The sequence below is a fragment of the Daucus carota genome, chromosome 7, assembly GCF_001625215.2.
Source record: "Daucus carota subsp. sativus chromosome 7, DH1 v3.0, whole genome shotgun sequence".
Classification (NCBI taxonomy): Eukaryota; Viridiplantae; Streptophyta; class Magnoliopsida; order Apiales; family Apiaceae; genus Daucus; species Daucus carota.
Window position 1 is genome coordinate 40117618 of NC_030387.2, and position 19377 is coordinate 40136994.

At 35.7% G+C, this 19377-nt stretch overlaps 4 protein-coding genes across 6 annotated transcripts; 3 read left to right on the forward strand and 1 right to left on the reverse strand.

Annotated features, from left to right (window-relative positions):
* Nucleotides 1–762: 762 nt before the first annotated feature.
* Nucleotides 763–3477, forward strand: LOC108193965 (uncharacterized). Of its 2 annotated transcripts, none has more exons than XM_017360828.2 (6): nt 763–1118; nt 1885–1980; nt 2066–2281; nt 2572–2677; nt 2923–2985; nt 3095–3477. In XM_017360828.2, exons 1-6 carry the CDS (start codon nt 828–830, stop codon nt 3286–3288), a joined length of 966 nt encoding a protein of 321 aa, XP_017216317.1. In that variant the 5' UTR covers nt 763–827; the 3' UTR covers nt 3289–3477. The 2 variants fall into 2 exon arrangements, with proteins under 2 accessions (XP_017216317.1, XP_017216318.1); XM_017360829.2 differs by having other exon boundaries at nt 767–1118; nt 2581–2677.
* Nucleotides 3478–3780: 303 nt separating this feature from the next.
* On the reverse strand, nt 3781–8717 carry LOC108196754 (probable serine/threonine-protein kinase At1g54610). The gene is made up of 7 exons (XM_017364184.2): nt 8184–8717; nt 7743–8027; nt 5960–6277; nt 5370–5597; nt 4696–4796; nt 4482–4602; nt 3781–4355 (listed from the first exon to the last, which is right to left on the reverse strand). Exons 1-7 carry the CDS (start codon nt 8463–8465, stop codon nt 4044–4046), a joined length of 1647 nt encoding a protein of 548 aa, XP_017219673.1. The 5' UTR covers nt 8466–8717; the 3' UTR covers nt 3781–4043.
* Nucleotides 8718–11995: 3278 nt separating this feature from the next.
* Nucleotides 11996–16728, forward strand: LOC108196098 (uncharacterized). 2 transcript variants are annotated; one of them, XM_017363201.2, is made up of 7 exons: nt 11996–12363; nt 13246–13312; nt 13386–14807; nt 14962–15213; nt 15294–15374; nt 15552–16106; nt 16440–16728. In XM_017363201.2, exons 3-7 carry the CDS (start codon nt 13653–13655, stop codon nt 16494–16496), a joined length of 2100 nt encoding a protein of 699 aa, XP_017218690.1. In that variant the 5' UTR covers nt 11996–12363; nt 13246–13312; nt 13386–13652; the 3' UTR covers nt 16497–16728. The 2 variants fall into 2 exon arrangements, with proteins under 2 accessions (XP_017218690.1, XP_063937144.1); XM_064081074.1 differs by having other exon boundaries at nt 13246–14807.
* A 1254-nt stretch (nt 16729–17982) lies between these two features.
* Nucleotides 17983–19081, forward strand: LOC108196099 (CASP-like protein 1F1). The gene is made up of 3 exons (XM_017363202.2): nt 17983–18370; nt 18451–18571; nt 18669–19081. The coding sequence occupies exons 1-3, from the start codon at nt 18165–18167 to the stop codon at nt 18900–18902; spliced, it is 561 nt and encodes a 186-aa protein (XP_017218691.1). The 5' UTR covers nt 17983–18164; the 3' UTR covers nt 18903–19081.
* The last annotated feature ends 296 nt before the right edge of the window (nt 19082–19377 follow it).

Consider the following 19377-nt stretch of genomic DNA (forward strand, 5'->3'; position numbering starts at 1 on the left):
TGAAAAAAATTTAAATCAGAAATTTATTTTCATTTTTTGAATAAAACTTTAAAAAATGAAATGATAATTTGTAAAATTGCTATTTTATATATTGATAGAATGTTATTCATTTGATTTTCTTTATGTTAATCGTTATCTGAACTATTTCACATATTTTTTTTACACCTGATCTGATCGTTAATTAATTAATTTAAAATGTAATTTAACCAATTTGAAATATACATGTCCACGAATTATACGAGTTCATTTTTATAACCAAATCATTTTTCTAATCACATCATCGTGTTAATTAAAATTCATAATTATCATTCACCTATTATATTTTCAAAAATAAAAACACTATATTACCTTTTAATTCATGATTGTAGAAACTGATAATCAAAATTAATTAATTAATTTGTCAATTCAAAATTATCGAAGATTCTTTTTATAAATCAAAATTTTTTAGTCAGGTGACTATAATTAAACGGTTTTTCTATGGTGTGCCCATGCGCACATGCTAAGCGCGGAAAATTTTGTGCTTAGATCATTTTGATTGGCTCCTCTCTCTTGATAATGGTGGACCCCCTGCAAATACATCAACCACACCAATCAAAATCTCCCAAATACAAAAATTTCCGCGCTTAGCATGTGCCACACACCAGACAAACTGATAATTAAATTGATAAACTAAATTTCTTTATTGATATTAGAACACTGCCTATTATTACAGTGGGCCAGCGGCAGTGCTTCAGACACAAAGCCCCACAACATTATCTTCAGCTGGCCCTCTTGCCCACACTTCACAACTCAAATCATCTTTAACTGTGTAGCTGTGTGCACACACAATGATTCTTTACAACCCCATCATTGCCCTCAAGCATATACTACATTGTAGAGCTGAAGCCAAGCCTGTGAAACATGCGAGAGCCTCATCAAACTCAGATTCCTCAGACACCACTAATCTGCAAGACTCGAAGCAAAAGGCAACTGCTGTGGCATTGTCAAAAGTGGGTCCGGGCTGCAGCAAGTTTTGCTGGTGTGGAAGAAGAGGCTTTGTAGGAGCAGCTTTGTTGCCTATACTTCTAGACCAGCCTTCATATGCAGCTCTGGATTCTTACACACCTGCTGATCCCATGGTAACTGAATTTAGTTGCTGTTTTTGCGTGATTGCGGTAAAATCCCGGTATATTAATAATCGATAAATTAATAACCCGTATCATGGTTGTAAAAACCGGGAATCGGGATTAATAGGTAGCGGTGCTGATTAGAGAATAATCGTGTGATCAAGGATTAATTGGATATTTTATAATACTATAGTAAAATTTAATATATTAGTTTAATTTACTACATAATATATTATTTGAGAACATTTATAGCGATTAATCGAATTTTGAAATTCAAATCGAAGAAGTACCTTGGAGGGATTAATTGAAGATTAATAGTATTAATCGGGGATTTTTAGAACTATGCCTACTATAAATTGATATTTTAATATTACTCTTTTGGTGCCGCCATAATTGAGATATTATGTATTAAATCTCGATAAATTAATAAAATTTGTTGTTCCGAGGCTACTAATTTATGGAGGCTTTACTCTGCTTGATCTTATGCAAACTTTCAACGACAACTAGAATAATGCTTGTGAAGATGATTCCATTTAGCAATGGCAATTTCATTACCATTATGGCATTATGTAGTTAAGAAGTTGAGAGTTGTTGAACAAGTATGGATAGCTGAGTACTGTTGGAATTGTCGTGTTATTCAATGTATTAAGTTACTAGGAGCCACGTAGATGCTGTTATAAACTACAAAATTGGGTTACTTTTATGATATTTAATTTCGAACTTTTACTCTGGACAATTATTCTCAACCGAACTTTTTTTTTTTTGTATCGATTGAAAGAACATGCTGAACAGAATTCACCCTCCAAGACCAGATTGGTACGAGGAGTTTTATGCATCAACTATGAATTCGACTATGAAATCATATGAAGCAGAGGTCAGTAGCTATTTATAAACCAATACTGATATCACCGATATCTACTTCTAAGGTTATGTGACTAGTTCATTCTAGGTTCTGTAAGATTGCAGGTTACAAGTCACAGATTTTCGCTAAATTGAGAGAAAATTCTAACAAAATTTTGGAGCTCGGGATTGGGACAGGTCCTAATCTTAAATACTATGCTAGTAATGGTGTCGATGTAGTTGGAGTTGATCCGAATCAAAAGATGGAGAAGTATGCAAGGGCGGCAGCAGCGTCCACTGGTCTGCCTTCGGAGAAGTTCAAATTTATCCGAGCAGTAAGCATCTTTTGTATAATATTCAACTTGCGTGTTAGTTAATAAACTGCTATTGATTGATATCTGAAACTATTATATATGACAAAAAACACGTTCATATCTTTGCATAATTGTTCTCGTTTGCTTCTTAAAACTTTTCATCAACAATTTTTATTAAGACGGAGATGTTTGATATCAGAGATCAGAGATAAATATTCAAAATGGGGGTGACAGTAATTAATATTTCTCTCTATGTAATTTACTTTGCTTCACAACAACCTCTGGCGAAGTAGAAGATTGATGCTTATCAGTTTACTCAGGTTGGAGAGGCGCTGCCAATAGAAGATGCTTCGATTGATGCAGTTGTTGGAACCCTTGTGCTATGTTCAGTAAAAGATGTCGATACCACACTGCAAGGTATATTGGTTTAGAGGACACAAGAACACATATGCGAACATATGCAATGTTGATCTGAAAATTAGGTGTTGGTGGTCATTCAGTCATCTCAAATTTATGGTGTCTCGCGTCAAAAGTTACCACTTACCAGGATAAACTTATAGGACCGTACTATTTATATGGTTTCTAAAATTTTATATAATCGTTTAATGTACAAAATGCTAAAACCTGCTACTGCTGATGCATAAATTTTACCTTGTGATCAGAGGTAAGAAGGGTTCTCAAACCAGGCGGGCTTTACCTATTTGTAGAACACGTTGCAGCGAAAGGTAGAATATTAGTTTCTGTATTTACTATTTAGTCATAAACTACAAACTGGCTGTTTCATATAGCTGTATTACCTCCCGACACTTAAATTTGAATGTTGTTGTGTGGCAGATGGTACGATTCTGAAATTTGTCCAGGGTGTTATGGATCCTCTGCAGCAAACAGTTGCTGATGGCTGTCACCTCAGTAGAAACACAGGGGCAAGTATAGCTGCAGCAGGATTCTCGAGTGTCAATATGAACATGGTTTTTCTGCCAGCTCTTTCTCTCATAGGCCCTCATGTATATGGAACAGCTCGCAAGTAGAACCCTACCTGATGTAATTTTTTCTCATTGATGTGAAATGATATAGATTGTAGTAATGCAGCACTTTCATGTTGTGTAGTTGTCACTTGTCTGGACTATAGAGTGTATTTGGATTTGTAAGTTGTTTTTTATCTGTGAAAATGGTCTGCAGTATCCTTGATCATAAAATAAATTTGTGATTCAGCTTTCTGTTCACTCGTCCCGCTCATTTATACACAAGCTTTTTACATTGTCTGGCACACATTTAAGGCTTCTATAAAATAAAATTTTATAATTAATTTTTTTTTTTTGTTTCTGAATACAAGTTCAAACACTAACTTTTTATTCAGAAGAACAAAATTGTTAAAACACTTTATGCAACAATATATTATAAAAGCCTTAAAATGCATGTCGAATCCTTTCTTCCAAACGTATATAATTCACCAGAGCAACGGGGAATATAATGGCACCGAAAGGAAGTTCAAGAACAATAAGAGAATGACAATGGCTATGGGAAATAAAAGAGCATCATCAACATGTAATATATAATTCGTCGAAAACAAAGCATATACAACACAAAGCTACCTCTGACGTTGGAAACTGTACAGTATAACAAATGTTGGAGTCATTCTGCTAAATCACAGGCTACCTTTGAGTTTTTATGTAAATCACTCAACAAATGCACTGACCATAACATTTAAAAAATGGTTGAAAAATGATTAGAAAAAAAAAGGTTGAAGAAGCCAGGTAATTGAGGAGCACTTGGTCACACGACGTTAGTTTCTGAATCTTAAGTCCATCGAGAGGTTAACTGAAGATGGAATAAATGCACGAATAAACCTCCTTGATGGTGCTCTTCTGTTGTAGTGTTCTTTCCTGCTTTTCGTCCTCCTGGTTCCAGTATCTTTAACAGAACGCGATGACATTGGATTAAATATTGACGATCTAAATGAAGAACCAGCAGCGCCAAATGAGATTTGGCCATTATGTGATTTATCAAGAGGATTTCCTACTGCTGCATCCTGGTGGGGAGGGGGAAATTTTTCACTTTTACTTTTACCTATAGCTTGTGTGACCACTCTCCACCTCTGAATATCATATTAAATAATTGAAATAGTAAATAAAAAAGCAACATAATTATGGTTCAAATAAGAAAGATCCTCGCATCTGACAACTGATATGCGTGTGCGTATAAAAGAGATATATTCACTTACTTCCAAGCTTGTTTCAAGTTCCGCATTGGCTTCTGGAGCAGGAGTGGCCCTAGTAATCTCATCACGTGGTACTTTGCTAGTGCCATCTACAGCCTGAGCTTTCCCATGCAAATCTCTTTGCCTGTATATAAAACATAATAGTCCCATTATTTTGACTAAGCAGCAGCATGCAATGTCGCAAAACTCTGAATGTGAAGGTATATGACAGAAGAACCTTTTAGCTTCTTCATCTCTGCGTTTCACATCCAATTCTTTGCTGGGAGGATATTTCGGTAGGGATGATGGCTCACAAGCAAAAGGTTCGGTAGTAAAAAACTGTATACACGGAAACATCCTATTAATGTTTGTGGACATATTGACCTAAATGTCCACAACTGCAGTGACAGGATGACAAGTTATACAAATCTCTAGCTTTCAAAGATAAACTACAACGCGTTTGTTCCCTTCCTATCATATTTTGCTACATAATAGTGTTCATATGAAATTTGTTTTAAATTTTAATAAAATGGACGACAACAATATCATCATTAGTTCTTTCTTTTTCTGCATAAATTCCCTACACGGTTTTATTATAGGAGATAGTGGTGCAGAGCTCCAAATTGATGAAGGTTGTCCAACATAGGTAGGGTAGATGCAGCATCACACTATATGCATAGATTACATGGTAGCTTGAAATTTCAGAATGTAGTCAGCATATTAAAGTACTTGTGCATCTTAGTTTAAAGTTTACACACCAAGATCATTTATGAGTTATGCCATTATACTGTATTTTTAATATTAAGTCCAGAGAAAAAGCTGGTAAATTTATAACGACAAGTTGGGGAACAGATGGAGAACAACAGCTATCTTGTGCAGAGTAAATGTATTTAGTCTCTAAAAAGTACTCACTTCACTGTTCAAAGCGGCGGTAGCAGAGCCACGCTCACCAGGATTTATAGCCAAAAGAGTTTCAATTAAAGGGAGAGAAGAAGGTGGAAAATCCTTGAAGGCCTCCGCTGTGCAACGCTTGTATGGATGTTGTGGCTTGAAAAGCGTCGCCTTTGGCAATCGTGATTTCTTCCAATAGTCTTCAGATGGAGAACCACATAGCTTGAATATCTTGTGTAATTGCTCCACCTAACAAGCAATTAATATGTGATTGAATAGGCTGATTTACACTGTAAAATTTCAGCACATATAACATATAGATCAATAAGTGAGGCCTCGGATCAAGTTGACAGAAACGTAAATTATATTTTTTTCAGCGGACCATATGCCACCTCCAGATCAGGAAAATAATTTACATAAGGCTTAAGTCAGCCTGAAATGGTGGCATCTAGGACAGTTGAAAGAACTCTGAAGTCTGAAGCCCATAATATAACATATACCTATAGGATAAGTGATAATGTATAACTAGTCCGACCAAAGACCCCAACATGACCAGTCACAAGGAACTGAAGACTGCTTCGACCGTCAGAAAGAGAACAATTAAACCATACCTCCGTCCGTCCTGGCATTATTGGTTTCCCAGCAAGCAACTCTCCCAGAATGCAGCCAGCACTCCAGAGGTCTACGCCAATACCATAATGAGTGGCACCAAGAAGAAGCTCTGGTGGCCTGTACCAGAGTGTGACAACACGACTTGTCATTGGTTGTCTTTTCGCAGGATCAAAGAAAGTAGCTAGACCAAAATCAGCAATTTTTAAATTTCCTTCATTGTCAATAAGCAAATTGGAGCACTTTATATCACGATGCAGCACACCGTTGTTGTGGCAATGCTCAAGCCCTGACAACAATTGCTTCATGAAGCACTTGACCTGACAGGAAATATATTGTAATATGATTCATCATCTCGAAAGTTATATAATGAAAGGTATGGAAGTGCAGAGCTTTTATGCTCCAAATAGGGCTCTGCATTTTATCAAATATTAATTATGCATCAAAGGAACACATAATACTGCGATAGACAAAATACAGGACTATAACATGTAGTATGAAAAAAAATATAATGGCATAGATTGAGAATGATAGAAGATCCAATATTAGAGTTTTCATTTGATTTGACTGCATAATATCTGCTTGCAGCTTGCACAAATTTAATAAGAACTTTACATCTTAAGCATTTTCTGGTGGTATATATATCTTAGAGTTCTTTCGCATGACATGTAAACATGGAATTAAGAATTCACAGTTCTCACAATGGAGTAAATTATTACTGGTTGGCAGATATGCATCTCAAAACTAAATAGTGGCATTTAAATAGCATGTTACTTGACTAATAAAACAAAAACAAAAATCATCCAAATTAAGGAAATCCTAATCTGCAGTGTTTTGGACTTTGGGTGTAATGAAGCTTGACATATACATGTAAAAGACAGTGGAAATACATAACTATCACTGTAGCATTAGTAAGAATCCTTCAAACCATGAAAAAGCATTGGATGCCTGAAATACAACTCACTACGCCAATTTAAGCAAGGACTATATAAAGAGTATACTAATTAAAACCAGAAAGACATCTGAAAGCAGAAGAGTCACATCATTAGATGCAAAAGCAAGACTCCAAGAGTCTTTCTTCTATTTGTAATAATTCTTTTAACAAGAAGCATGAAAAGATATTACCTAAATAAAGGTATAGGTTTTTAATTTTTAAAGTCCAATGCTAGGGGCAACATAATGGAGTATATGAATAGAACCCTTCTTATTATTGTTACACAAGCATAGAAATGATTAGATCTATCTCTTCATTAACACATCATATTTCTTGTAGGCACTAATCACTATCATTTTTCATTTTGTTCTTTGATGGATTCAAATTATATGTTTGAAGTCCAAACTGATGAGTAACGACTTCCATCTTCAAACAGATATAATACAGTTCACAATGTTTGAGGAGTAAAATAAGGAGTTCAAATTCTAAATCCAGCCGCTAAAATGACAAAACCTATATATGCAGGGCCGTTTGGGTTAGCTTAAAAGAAGTGACTTCTTGCTTATAGTAAAGAAGTGGAGTAGAAGTGAGAAGTAGAGAAGTTAATAAAGTGTTTGGAAAAGAAGCAGAAGCTGTGAGAGAGAAGCTAGCATTCTCAGCTTTTTAAAAGTGCTTCTACTTCTTTACACAAACGGGTCAAGAGAAGCAGAAGCCAGAAGCAGCTTCTGCTTCTCTCAACCAAACAGCCCCCGCGGTATGCAGCCAAGTTGAAAGAATTCACCTCAAGCAAACCAATTTAAAATCACACTCACTAGAAATGCATTAATCAAATAATGACTTTCAAGGATCACCTGTGGTTCCGAAAATTTGATGTCTTGGATCGCAGCAAGACCAGCTAGATCATGATCCAGGTACTCGAAAACAAGATAAAGACTGCTAGACATTCTTGAAGTAACCAGCCCTTCAAGCTTAATCACGTTAGGATGATCCAGCTTCTTTAGTACAAGAATCTCTCTAGCCATAAACTTAATACTCTCCGGCTCTAAATTATCAAACCTAACCTTCTTCAAAGCAACAATTTTCCCGGTAATCAAATCCCTTGCTTTATATACATTGCTATATGTCCCTTGCCCTATCTAATCAAACACACAAAATTAAAACATGTCAAAATCAAACCAATTTATACCAACCTCATAAATTAATAGCCTCAATCAATTCAATTTTTTTCGACACCGACATAACATACTACACATTATAATCTCGATAAACGAATAAAATTCTCCGGTCCCAACCTTATCAAGCTTCTCAAAAGTGTTAGCACGCCGAGGAGTCCAATCCTTAATAGCATCTCCGGCGACTTCACTCAACCAAGAAGGCCACCCTTGACTAGTCTTAACCCTAAATTCCGATAAAGGTCGGAGCTTTTCCGGCGCCGGCGCCTCTCCGGCAAGGTTTTTCCGGCTACTCTGTTTTTCTACCTTCTTTTCGGTCTTTTCTTGACCGGAATTTTTCCTTTTTGAACTTTTCCGGCGAGACCCATCTCCGGTGACTCTCTTACCAAGCACACAACCCATAAATTCAGCTACCCATTTCAAAATCTTGAAGATTTGAAGCCTCAAAAGTCACTTTTAGCTTGCTTAAAAACACACCTATACACACACAAGTATTAATATTTATGTGTGTATATGTCTGCTAAGGTGGGGAACAATTCAGTTTAGAATGGAACTGGGCAGATTGAATCTGTGTGTGAGATTTTGTTTTTGTTTGAATCTGAGCTCAGCACAAAAAAAAGATTGAATTTTATTTCTTTTCTCATGATAATATTTAATTTGATTTTATATTAGTATTCATTTTAGCATGCCATCACATCATTTACTGGTAGTATACTAGTGGATTGTTTTGATTAAAGTCAAAATCTGTTTATCATGGCCTCTGACCAATTTTATAGTTTGAGAATTAAGTCCGTTATTTCTGTTAAGTAATACAGTATGAATTTATATTTTTTGAAATAAATTATTTATTATTAACACATATTAAATATTCTTTCTCAAAAAAAAACACATATTAAATATTCAATATTAAAAAAATATTATATGAATATAATTTTTTTAATAAATACATATTTTTACTTATATTCAGACCCCACACTGCCACCCATGCTTTTTGGTTCTCAGAACTTTTACGCCTAAAAGTTCTTTTTTTACGGGTGATGGTAGTACTAATTTGACTATGGTACATGAGTGAAAAGGAAAAGGGTTATTTAACTTTTTATGTGCATAGATGATGACGCAAACTTGAAATTTATGTATAAATTAAATATAAATAATTTAGTTAAGTTTTTTGAATAAACTATATTTTATCAGAATATCTTTGCTGGTCAATTTTATCTGATAAATTATAAATAAAAACTAAATTTATATTATTTAAACAAAATTTGTTAGTTTTAATAAACATGCTCGAATAAAAAAATCGTCAATTGCAGTTGATAAAGTACTTTTTTTTTGAAGTGATTATTATTTTTTATTGCGAAATTATTATTATTATTATATCTTAAATTTTAAATAATTATTAAATAAACACTCTTGTCACTTGTGAGCACTAAATTAATATAAAAGCAGTATGAGATATATAGTAGGTGTTTGGCGGGGCTTTTAAGCCCCGCTTCTGGACTTTTAAGTTACAAGCACTTATTCGTACCGTTTGTGTAAAAAGTCGAGAAGCACTTATAAAAAGCTACGATTCCTAGCTTTTATTTCATGATTTCTACTTTTTTCCCAAACACTTTAATCACTTATAAGTCTTAACTAACTTCTAACTTCTACTTCACTTTTTTATTTTAAGCAAGAAGCACTTATTTTAATTTAAGCTCGCCCAAACGGCCCCATATTTGGATTTCGCAAAATATAGGTCTGGACAGGACCATCCTTAGCCTGAGGACTGAGGACTGAGGAGACATGCATGCTAAATTTGAATCTGATTGTGATTGCTATTCGTAGCCTTACCTGTGGATACATTTGCATTGTGCCACTTGACTTTGGTGTGTATGAGATGAAGAGTGATTACTCGTAGTGATTTGTCTGAAAGCAAGTAATGAATAAAAACAGGTGTAAAAGTACCGGATTTAACTTGCTTCAATTTCTAAAGTTTTCCGGGAGGCAACTAACCATAAGGCTTGTTTTGATGGCGGAAATAAGATCAAATCTTAGTATTCGAATTAAAGATGTTCAAAAAATTTGAAATCTGAAATTCGATCTGATCCGACCTGGAAAAAAAATATGAAAAACCCGATCTGAAAGAACCTGGTCTGGCCCGGCCCGGTCCGAGCGCCTAAAACAGGCCTAGAATTTTCAAAAAAAATTCAGATAAAATCCGTGCTTTTTATAAGTAAACCATGCCTAGAATTTTGGAAAAGCTCGGTCCAACCTGACTCGATTTTTAAAAAAACCCAGCCCGATCTGGTTTTAAAAGAGTTCCGAACAGATCTTTGTACATCTCAAATTAAAATTAATGAAATATAACATAAAATTTAATTAGTGACTTTGTTACGTCGAAACTCTATCATGGGTGTAGTGAGATGGTTAAGGTGCTACAACTTTGGCATGATGCATGATTGATTAATGTTCTGTTCCTCAGTGTACAAGTCAAATGGCATAAATGGACTTTGATGGTAATCACATTCAGACTTGTCAAAATTATACCATACACAATATTAATTTTATTTAAAGTCATGTAGTATAGTTTTTTCCCGATATGGATTCATTATGTATTTATACTATAAATTCAATATTTATTATTGTGTTTATATTATAAATTCAATGCTGTAAGTCATAATTTGATGAAAATTCATACATTTTACTTGTGTCTTTGTATAATTTTCTATCTTCACAACACTGGGATAAAAGAAAACGTTCAATGGTAGCCACATATCACTTATTCAATTACCATCTACATGTATAATGACTAGGCCAAATGGTTGTGCATGTGCCAGGCAACTAAGACTTCAAGTCTGTGAAGGAATGAAACAAAAACAAATAAATATTGATAGTGAAAGAATCTGGTCCATAAGCAACTCATACAGGCCAAGTAGTGTTGGTTTTTTGTACCTACTGAAGAATCAAACACGAAAGAGAAGAGCAAGAGGAGAATGGGAAGGCTGTGTTGTATGTCGGATGATGACTCAGTGTTACTGGGATTGGTGGCAATGATTGTCATTGTAATGGTGCTCTTCGTTACTTGTATTCCGCCACAACCTCCTAGGAGAGTTGCCATCTACCATTGCTATGACTAGTGATATGTTCATGCATGCAGCATGCTTTCGATTTTCCCAAGCTACTGCTATTGTGTCTTGCAATATATTCTTCTTTGTATCTTGGTTATCAGTTGTAATGTAATCTTCATCATATCAAGACAATTGTAAATAAATCTTTCTATAGGATGTTTTAAGTCCTTTAGTTCTGCAATACTTGCTTGCTTCATTTTGATTATGCTATTGGAGGCACGGTTGGTTACTAGTCATATGTCATCCGCTTAGGCAAATTCAAGATAATTTATATGTTTAAGCTGATCCGCGAGTAGCAAAAGCAAAATTCAAGCAATCTGCATCCTGGGTTTTCTATATCCTTTTGATGTAAAAGATAGTACATCTTAAGATTATATAATTTTCAAAGTTTGCAGTTAAATCTTGGAAACAAAGTACCACTAGTTTGGTTATGTGCACCAAACTTCACCAAACTTTCACACAGCCTGGGATATGAATGTGGACTCTATGTGAGTTCTGTCATTAAAAATGTGCAATATTTGAGAATTGTGTAAATATTGCCCTTTTTTTCACTTATTACATTTAATCATGTTATTCCCCATCAAGTCTCTAAAACATTTATTTTTGCCATTCACTTGGCAAAAATATATCGGCCTAAGTTGCATACCAAAGCACATTTATGCACATCGTCGAAATATAGGATTGTGGTGGAGAGTGCAGATGCGTGAAAGGATTAGATATATATAGATAGCAGCTTTGATATATATGATAAAAGAGAGATGATGGTTTAAATGGTTATAGAAAGTTTGATAATAGTAATAATAAAGAGAAGGAATAAGAATAGTGTGGACAGAAATGCAAAACAAAAGAGAACCTCAATCAAAGATACATGGGTCTACTTTTGCCTGCGGTTTGGTTTGCTTTTCATTCACTTCTATCTATCCATCCAACCCAAGCCCTTATATATACTTACTATATATACACACACATTTTTACAAGGTTTTAAAAAATAAAGGTTTAAACTTTCGAGGCATAAATATTGGGTTTTTACCAAGAACATCAAGATTATAAAAAATTCACTTTGACCCAGCTAGCTTTGATCAGATTGTTAGATAAAAATTGGATCTTTGTACCGAATTTAGATTAATTCGGTACAAATTTGATGGCGCAGATGTATCATTGTCTCATTGATTGCTGTCTTCTCTTCTTATCTGGTGGGTTTTGTATATATATGGTGTAGATAATTGTTGATGAATAGCTTGGGTTTTGATTCTTGATTAAAGGGTGGTTGAATTGTGCTGCGTGTTTGTTTTGATTGTTATATGTGCTTTGTTTTGCTGTGGGGAGATCAAGAACTGATTGATTTCTTGAACTTTTATGCCATTTTTGTCATTGATTTCGTGTTTAGCATAGCTGAATGTTGTGGAGCAAGTTCGAGCTGATGATCGAGAAGTTTTGATCTTTATCTGATCGAGAAGTCCTGGCTGGTCAAGCAGATCATTTTTCTGATTTTGGGTTGGGAATGATTATGATCGTGGTATCGAGCAAGATATGCTCTTGAAATTGGGTTTTGATTACCACTAGTTTCACCCTTTAATGATCATCATTCATTGATATAAGGACCAGGGTTTTGAGACATAAATTGTGTTTGAAATGATTCTTAGCACTACATTCAGTTCTTTCTTCTTGATGGACTATGTTTGCTTGTACCTTCTTCTTCATTTTACCTCGTGTTTAACTTCCGGTATACTACATCTTGGTTCGAGTAAAGCAAGCTGTGAACCTATGTAATCAGTTTATAATCTGTTTTGTCTATACATAATGTGGCATTACTGGTTTGTTGAGTTGGAACATTTCTCTAGCTTGTCAACAATAGTATAAGTGAGCTTTTCTGCTGTTTTTGAGCTGTTGTTTATAAACTTAAGAGTTTATGTCGAATTTGTTCACTTTAGAAGAGTCTTAGCAATGAACAATGCGAATTTATGTAGTTGAAATTGAAATTTTGTTAGAAAATAAATGATAAATCCCCCTTTCGAATTTTTTGTTGTCTTCATATATTGCATAGAATTGAACTGACATCAGTGCAAACATTTCAGGAGTTTGAATTTCTCCCTGCAGAAAATACCATTACATCCTCATCTGGTTCTGCTTTCTGTTCCGAAGGTGACATTGATGATGTTACCTACTCCTTCTGATCCTTCAGTTTATGTCCTGGTAACAGTACCATCTTTTGCAGTTATTGATAGTGAAATGAAGTTGCAGTTCCATACTTCCGTTGATAGATAGCGACTCCTCCTAAATAGAGATGAAAATTGGTTAGGTCTAATCAGGCTCTGGTGATTTCTATTCTAGCTGCAATGGAGTTGAACAAGCGAATTTGTTATGTTGGTAGTAATGTCAGACATGTGTTATCTGGCCAGTCTTGGATCATATAGAAAATCATCGGATTTCAGTGGATTAGATAGCTACCATACAAGTTTAGGATCCTCCATCAGGATTTGTCATGGGTTTACCTCATGTCTCCTCCACCAACATTGCTGAAGAAGTAGCACTATCCTTGAGCACATATGTTCAAACTCCATCACAATTTGTTGGAGGAAGTAGTCGTGACATGGGTGATATGCGCCTAAGGAATTTTGGTAATCGAATGCCAGGAGATATGGTTAGTGCAACATTGAAAGAGCTAGACAGTCCAAATGCGCCTAAAGATAGTGTTACTGGTGCTAACAGGTTGAGGACTGGTTCCATAGAAAAAAGCTGTGTGTTCAGTGGTAGTAGGAGAAATATTCTGAATCCTGTTTCCAGAATAGTGGGCTTTGAATCAAAGTCTTTGAATTCCCCTGCCTTTGGTGCAGATGCTGACCAATGTGATGAGCTTCATTCACCATCTACGGTTACTTTTGGTGAAACTGCATCCATGAATGGGTCATTAGTTAAGAAGCGGATGTTGTCACCTATTAATGGAATGCTTATAACAGATCAGTTTAACGGGGAACGTCTAAACATTGGTGGCTCCATATATAACTGTGATTCTCAGGTGAGCAGTGGAAACTGCAGTAATACAGTTTCACTTTCACAAGAGCATAAAAAGGCTCATATAATCAGTACCGACTACTACAGCAGTCTGACAAACTTCGGCTCTCTTACTGATGGGCCTTTGCTTGATAGCAAGGATGTGCTACCTTTGGGTCTTTCATCATCTTTCCACAGAGAGGCAACTCCTATATCGCCAGATAAGGTAGCCTCCTCTTCTCTGTCCTTGTCACCTCTTGGTCCCAAATTCTCAGGGAGATCGAAAACATCAGGAGGGTGTATGGGTATTAGCAAAGAATTGGATTGCAGCTATCTAACCTTAAAGGATATGGAAAAGTCACTTGATGGAACTGTTCTTGGTATTTCAACTTCAAAGAAAAAAGAGGACACTCGAATGGCAAGTAAATCATTAACCGAGGTTGAAATCTTACAGCAGAAGGCTGGTCCATTTACCCCTGAAAGTATAAGAGTCCTGGAAGACAATTGGTGTCAGGATTCAACACCTACTAGTCAGTTTGCTAGGTTTGGTAGAAGTCTAAGCGGATTGTCTATAAGAAGGTCATTGGTGGGTTCTTTCGAGGAGTCCTTGCTATCTGGACGCTTAGCATCTGGAATTGTCAATCAGGTTAGAGTCTATAGCAACAAGGTTTCCTGTATTTTAGAATTTGTTTAATTTTTGAACTGTAGAATCACTACAGTTTTGTAACATCTAATCTGGTTCTGCTCTATATTCATTGTTCTTGTATTTCAGTAATAACTTCAAGTTCTTCTACATGCAGAAAATTGGTGGATTCCTTGCTATACTCAACATTACTGGAGGAACTTTTTCGCCTCATCCTCAGAAACTTCCATTCTCAGTAACAAGTGTGGATGGGGATAATTGCTTGCTGTATTATTCCTCCGTTAATCTTGCAGGAAATTCACCAGCAAAGAAGGTGAGGGGTCCAAAAATGAAGAGGAGTTTCAGCAGTGGTGATTCCCTGGCAGAAAAGAGCCGCCTGCGTGTGCCAATGAAAGGGCGCATACAATTGGTATGCTTTTCTCATTATTTAGCTATCTTCTCCTGTCTTTTTGTATTAGCAACATCACCAATATATATTGCATATGACAGGTCCTCAGTAATCCGGAAAAGACTCCCATACATACTTTCTTTTGCAACTATGATTTAAGTGACATGCCGGTGGGTACTAAGGTAAGTAAGAGCACAAATTATTTTTTAAGTATTTATGCAACCTTGAAAGTACCAACTATACACAACTAATTACTTACCTGGTATATTCTTGAGAGACCTGCATTATACAGATTTGCATTGAGTTGCTCTGTGCAATAACTTTGTGCTTATTTTTTCGTTATGTACTTGATCTTACAGACATTTATGCGCCAAAAGATCAATCTATCATCTGGACCAGGGAATGGCGGATCCAAAGATAAGAAAGATGGCAGCATTTATGCAAATTTAAATAGTCCTTTACTGCCAAGCAAAACATTGTCCACTGAATTAAGTAGTGTTGATCAACAGTCTACTGACGATGTGTTGAACAGGTTAAACCCTGGCCTTCCTCGGGATCTTACCAAGCTGTCGTCACCTTCTGGTGAACTAGATGACAGGGAGCATATAGATAATGATGGAGTTGATGACATCACTGCAACTGTATCGAGCATAACTGAAAGTAAGTGTCTAAATGGCTCCCCAAGAGTGAATGAAAGTACAAGTGGATCTGGTGTTCTCCGCTATGCTCTTCATCTCCGCTTTATGTGCCCCTTTCCTAAGAAATACTCAAGGACATTCCAAAAGTGCAAATTTGACCCTTTATCTGAACCAGCACCGAACAATAAAACCTCTGAAGGTGAAAGGCGCTTCTACTTGTACAGTGACATGAGGGTGGTGTTCCCTCAACGTCATTCAGATGCTGATGAGGGCAAGGTATGTTAAATCATTCGCTATATTTGCTGTCATTTACTACAGTTTGCTCCCTTCTATGATTTTTTGTACTTGATGACCCCTCAAATTTTCTGTCATAACTCAAAGCGTGACTGAGTCATGATTGGATTTAGTGAAGTACACTAGGCTCTAACTCAAGTTTTTTCACTTGCTAGCAGGTAGTTACTACTCTGTTTAATCGGATATTCTGAAATGTTTCTTGGTCATAGCTGCTGCAAGTGCAGAAGAAACATAAACCTAACATAAACCTGTGATTTCTGCATAATTTATTATTAGTGTTATGATCTGACAAGCATGCTTTATTGAACATTGCAGCTAAACGTGGAATATCACGTTCCTTCGGACCCAAAGTACTTTGATATCAGCTGCTGATGGCTGCAGGTGACTGGCTCTCAAATTCTGGTTCTTCTGTACATAGTTCTTAGCCGCGAAAACGTTCATTTAGTCATCTTATTACAAGATTAGGTAAAACTAAGACCTCAGTGCATTTGTACATATTAGTTTCAATAAATTAGAACTTCTCAACCACATTTTAGCAAGATCTAGAAAACAAACTGTACATATTTTCTGTTCCCTTTTAAAATAAATAGAAAATATTCAAGTAGCTGCCCTGATAGATTGCTCACAATCCTTCTGTTGTCAATGCGTATTCAGGAGAGTCCTTAGTTTTTATTTATGCACAGCTGGTAGGATGTAATATTTCGCAAAAGTCCAATAGGATGTACTCCCTCCGTCCCATCTATCTGTTTACTTTTTTTTTCCGTTGACACGCATCTTAAGATTCTTATAAAGTAAAGTTCTGTAACTTATTTCTAAATTTTTTTTTCTGAATTTCTTTTTAAACATTAGACTATTATTCAAAAAAATAACTATAATTTGTGAAACTATATTTTATAAATGTATTAAAATGCGTGTCAAATCATTTCTTTCAAAAATTAACAATCAGATAAGACTGAGAGAGTAATATTTAGCGAAAGAAACTGGAAACACAGAAGTTTCGTCGAAACAGAAGGACAGAGCACCAGATTTTTGTTGCATTAGCAGAAATACAGAGCACCAGAGAGTTCTGAGCTTGTAACCTCCAAAACCATAGCTATCAATGTGGAAATATGGCTTGCAAGATTGTCTTTTCCCCTCCCATGGCGCGCTGTGCCGTGCCGTGTCGAACAGAAATTGCTGATAGTAAACCGGTGATATCCAAATTCCACAAAATTTTCATTATAGACAAGAAGTTGATGGGGTCTGTTAAATTTGGAAGACATGGAGTTGTAAAAAGAATATAGTGCGAGGACCAAACAAATATCACGGATGTTATCTAATGCAAGCTCCCTCCTGTATCTGTTCTTCAATGCAAAATGGTCCAGTACTGTAATTTGGATAAACCTGAATACAAAACCAAATATATTCGGTATATTTCGTTCTAACCGAGATTCGCAAATCGTGTTATGGATCAGGTTGAATTCGAATCGTGTCTCGGATTATTATCTCTAGTATTTTGTAGTTACGAATCTTGAGTTCGAGTCTCGTATTATCATCTCTAGTACTGAGTCGTACTAATATATTTCATATAATTTTTATTAATACAAAATTAGAAATGTTTCATCATATAATATGAATGTCTCGTTTAATTTATCTTATTTTTCACAAATAAATTTTTATTTTTCTAAAATAAATTATATATATACACATTCTTTTCCCTTAAATCGGTCCTTATTTATAAAAATAATTTTACCGAAACCCGAAATATCTAAACAGGTGTGAACTCTCTGAATTCTAAAGCAGTAAAGCCCAGTAAAATACAGTAGCAACAAGAGTAAAGTGACTAAATTATTGATACAGAAGATTCCAATTCCATATACAGCAACTCTATCAATAGATCAGACATTCAGACTACTACTTTTCTGCATTTTTTCTTCTTTTTATACCATTCATTCCCACTCTCTGAGTACATTATTTATAACACAACTCACAAATTTTCCACTCTGCTCAACACATTTTACTCTCTTTTTATGCTCCACAAATTTTGTTTCCGAAAAAAAAATGATGAGCACAACTGAGGAGGGAACGAGCACGAAGACGGGTGCTGCAATTTTACAGAAGTACTCAAAAGCAGCTCAGGTATCGCTGAGAATCATGGCGATGGCTGCATCGCTAGCAGCTGCCTCGATAGTTCTCAGCAGCAATCAGACTGTGGTCATTTACGGTATCACTGCTCATGTTAAATATAGTTACTCCCCTACTTATGAGTAAGTTTAATGTTAAATCACTCAATATTCCTCGGTCCTCAGAGTACGCGTTTTTCTGAAACAATAACGTCTTTCTGCAGGTTTCTTGCAGCAGCAAATTTAATTGCATGTGTTTTATCCGCGATCTCTGTGCTTATCCTTTACATCATAGGAAAATACGCGAAATCAGTCAACTATTTCTTCTTCTTCCTGCATGACTTGGTAGATATTACTCTCTCTGTCCCAACCATTTCTTTACAGTTTTTTTTTGAGGTGTCCCATCCAATTCTTTACATTCGTGAAATTTTTGTTAAATCAGGTGGTAATGACACTGTTGATGGCTGCTTGTTCCGCGGCAACAGCAATGGGATACCTAGGCCGATACGGGAACAAACACGCAGGATGGATAGCAATTTGCGGATACTTAGATAGCTATTGTGACAGGATCACAGTTTCTGTAACGCTTTCATACATCGCCTTCTTATTTTATTTCTTTCTCGCGATCATCTCCGCTAGCAAGGCCAGGCCCTCCACCGCACAAGCTGACAAGTGATTATGTGCAGCAGTTTCTTGATTGAGCACTAAAATTAAAGAGTGGCATTGTATTGTAGATTAGGTTTTTCAGACAAGACACTTCCTACCAAACTAGCTAAAGCTTTTAGGTGCCTGGTTTGAATTTTTGGTGGTTCTGTCGCTTACTGTTTGTGTGAATGTATGGACGATAATTTAACAGACTGCTGCCTGTTTGACGTTTTTCGACTTATAAGTCACTCGTAAGTTGAGCCAAACAACATTGTACATTTGCCAAAATTTTGCAATATTTAGGAGTTTCAGTAAGCAAAATTGAACATACCGGTATTTGAAAATTTCGCTAACTAATAAAATCGGTTTTGGGTCAACATACGATATTGTTTGGATTTAATATAGAATCTCGTTTGTTCTGACCGAAAAAATTTGATCGACCAACATTCTCGCGAACAAATTCGAATTAGAGCTCGAACGATGTTTTCTTTCTTAAAAATTTGAAC

What these genes read in the sequence shown, in the direction of transcription:
- LOC108193965 (XM_017360828.2), top strand. Translation starts at nt 828, where the DNA reads ATGATTCTTTACAACCCCATCATTGCCCTCAAGCATATACTACATTGT. An exon ending in TGTCGATACCACACTGCAAG is followed by an intron (nt 2,678 to 2,922) that starts GTATATTGGTTT and finishes CCTTGTGATCAG; the next exon opens with AGGTAAGAAGGGTTCTCAAA. An exon ending in AGAACACGTTGCAGCGAAAG is followed by an intron (nt 2,986 to 3,094) that starts GTAGAATATTAG and finishes GTTGTGTGGCAG; the next exon opens with ATGGTACGATTCTGAAATTT.
- LOC108196754 (XM_017364184.2), bottom strand. Translation starts at nt 8,465, where the DNA reads ATGGGTTGTGTGCTTGGTAAGAGAGTCACCGGAGATGGGTCTCGCCGG. An exon ending in TAATGCCAGGACGGACGGAG is followed by an intron (nt 5,598 to 5,959) that starts GTATGGTTTAAT and finishes ATTGCTTGTTAG; the next exon opens with GTGGAGCAATTACACAAGAT. An exon ending in CCGCCGCTTTGAACAGTGAA is followed by an intron (nt 4,797 to 5,369) that starts GTGAGTACTTTT and finishes CCGTGTATACAG; the next exon opens with TTTTTTACTACCGAACCTTT.
- LOC108196098 (XM_064081074.1), top strand. Translation starts at nt 13,653, where the DNA reads ATGGGTTTACCTCATGTCTCCTCCACCAACATTGCTGAAGAAGTAGCA. An exon ending in TGAAAGGGCGCATACAATTG is followed by an intron (nt 15,214 to 15,293) that starts GTATGCTTTTCT and finishes TGCATATGACAG; the next exon opens with GTCCTCAGTAATCCGGAAAA. An exon ending in ACATGCCGGTGGGTACTAAG is followed by an intron (nt 15,375 to 15,551) that starts GTAAGTAAGAGC and finishes TTGATCTTACAG; the next exon opens with ACATTTATGCGCCAAAAGAT.
- LOC108196099 (XM_017363202.2), top strand. Translation starts at nt 18,165, where the DNA reads ATGATGAGCACAACTGAGGAGGGAACGAGCACGAAGACGGGTGCTGCA. An exon ending in AGTTACTCCCCTACTTATGA is followed by an intron (nt 18,371 to 18,450) that starts GTAAGTTTAATG and finishes GTCTTTCTGCAG; the next exon opens with GTTTCTTGCAGCAGCAAATT. An exon ending in TCTTCTTCCTGCATGACTTG is followed by an intron (nt 18,572 to 18,668) that starts GTAGATATTACT and finishes TTGTTAAATCAG; the next exon opens with GTGGTAATGACACTGTTGAT.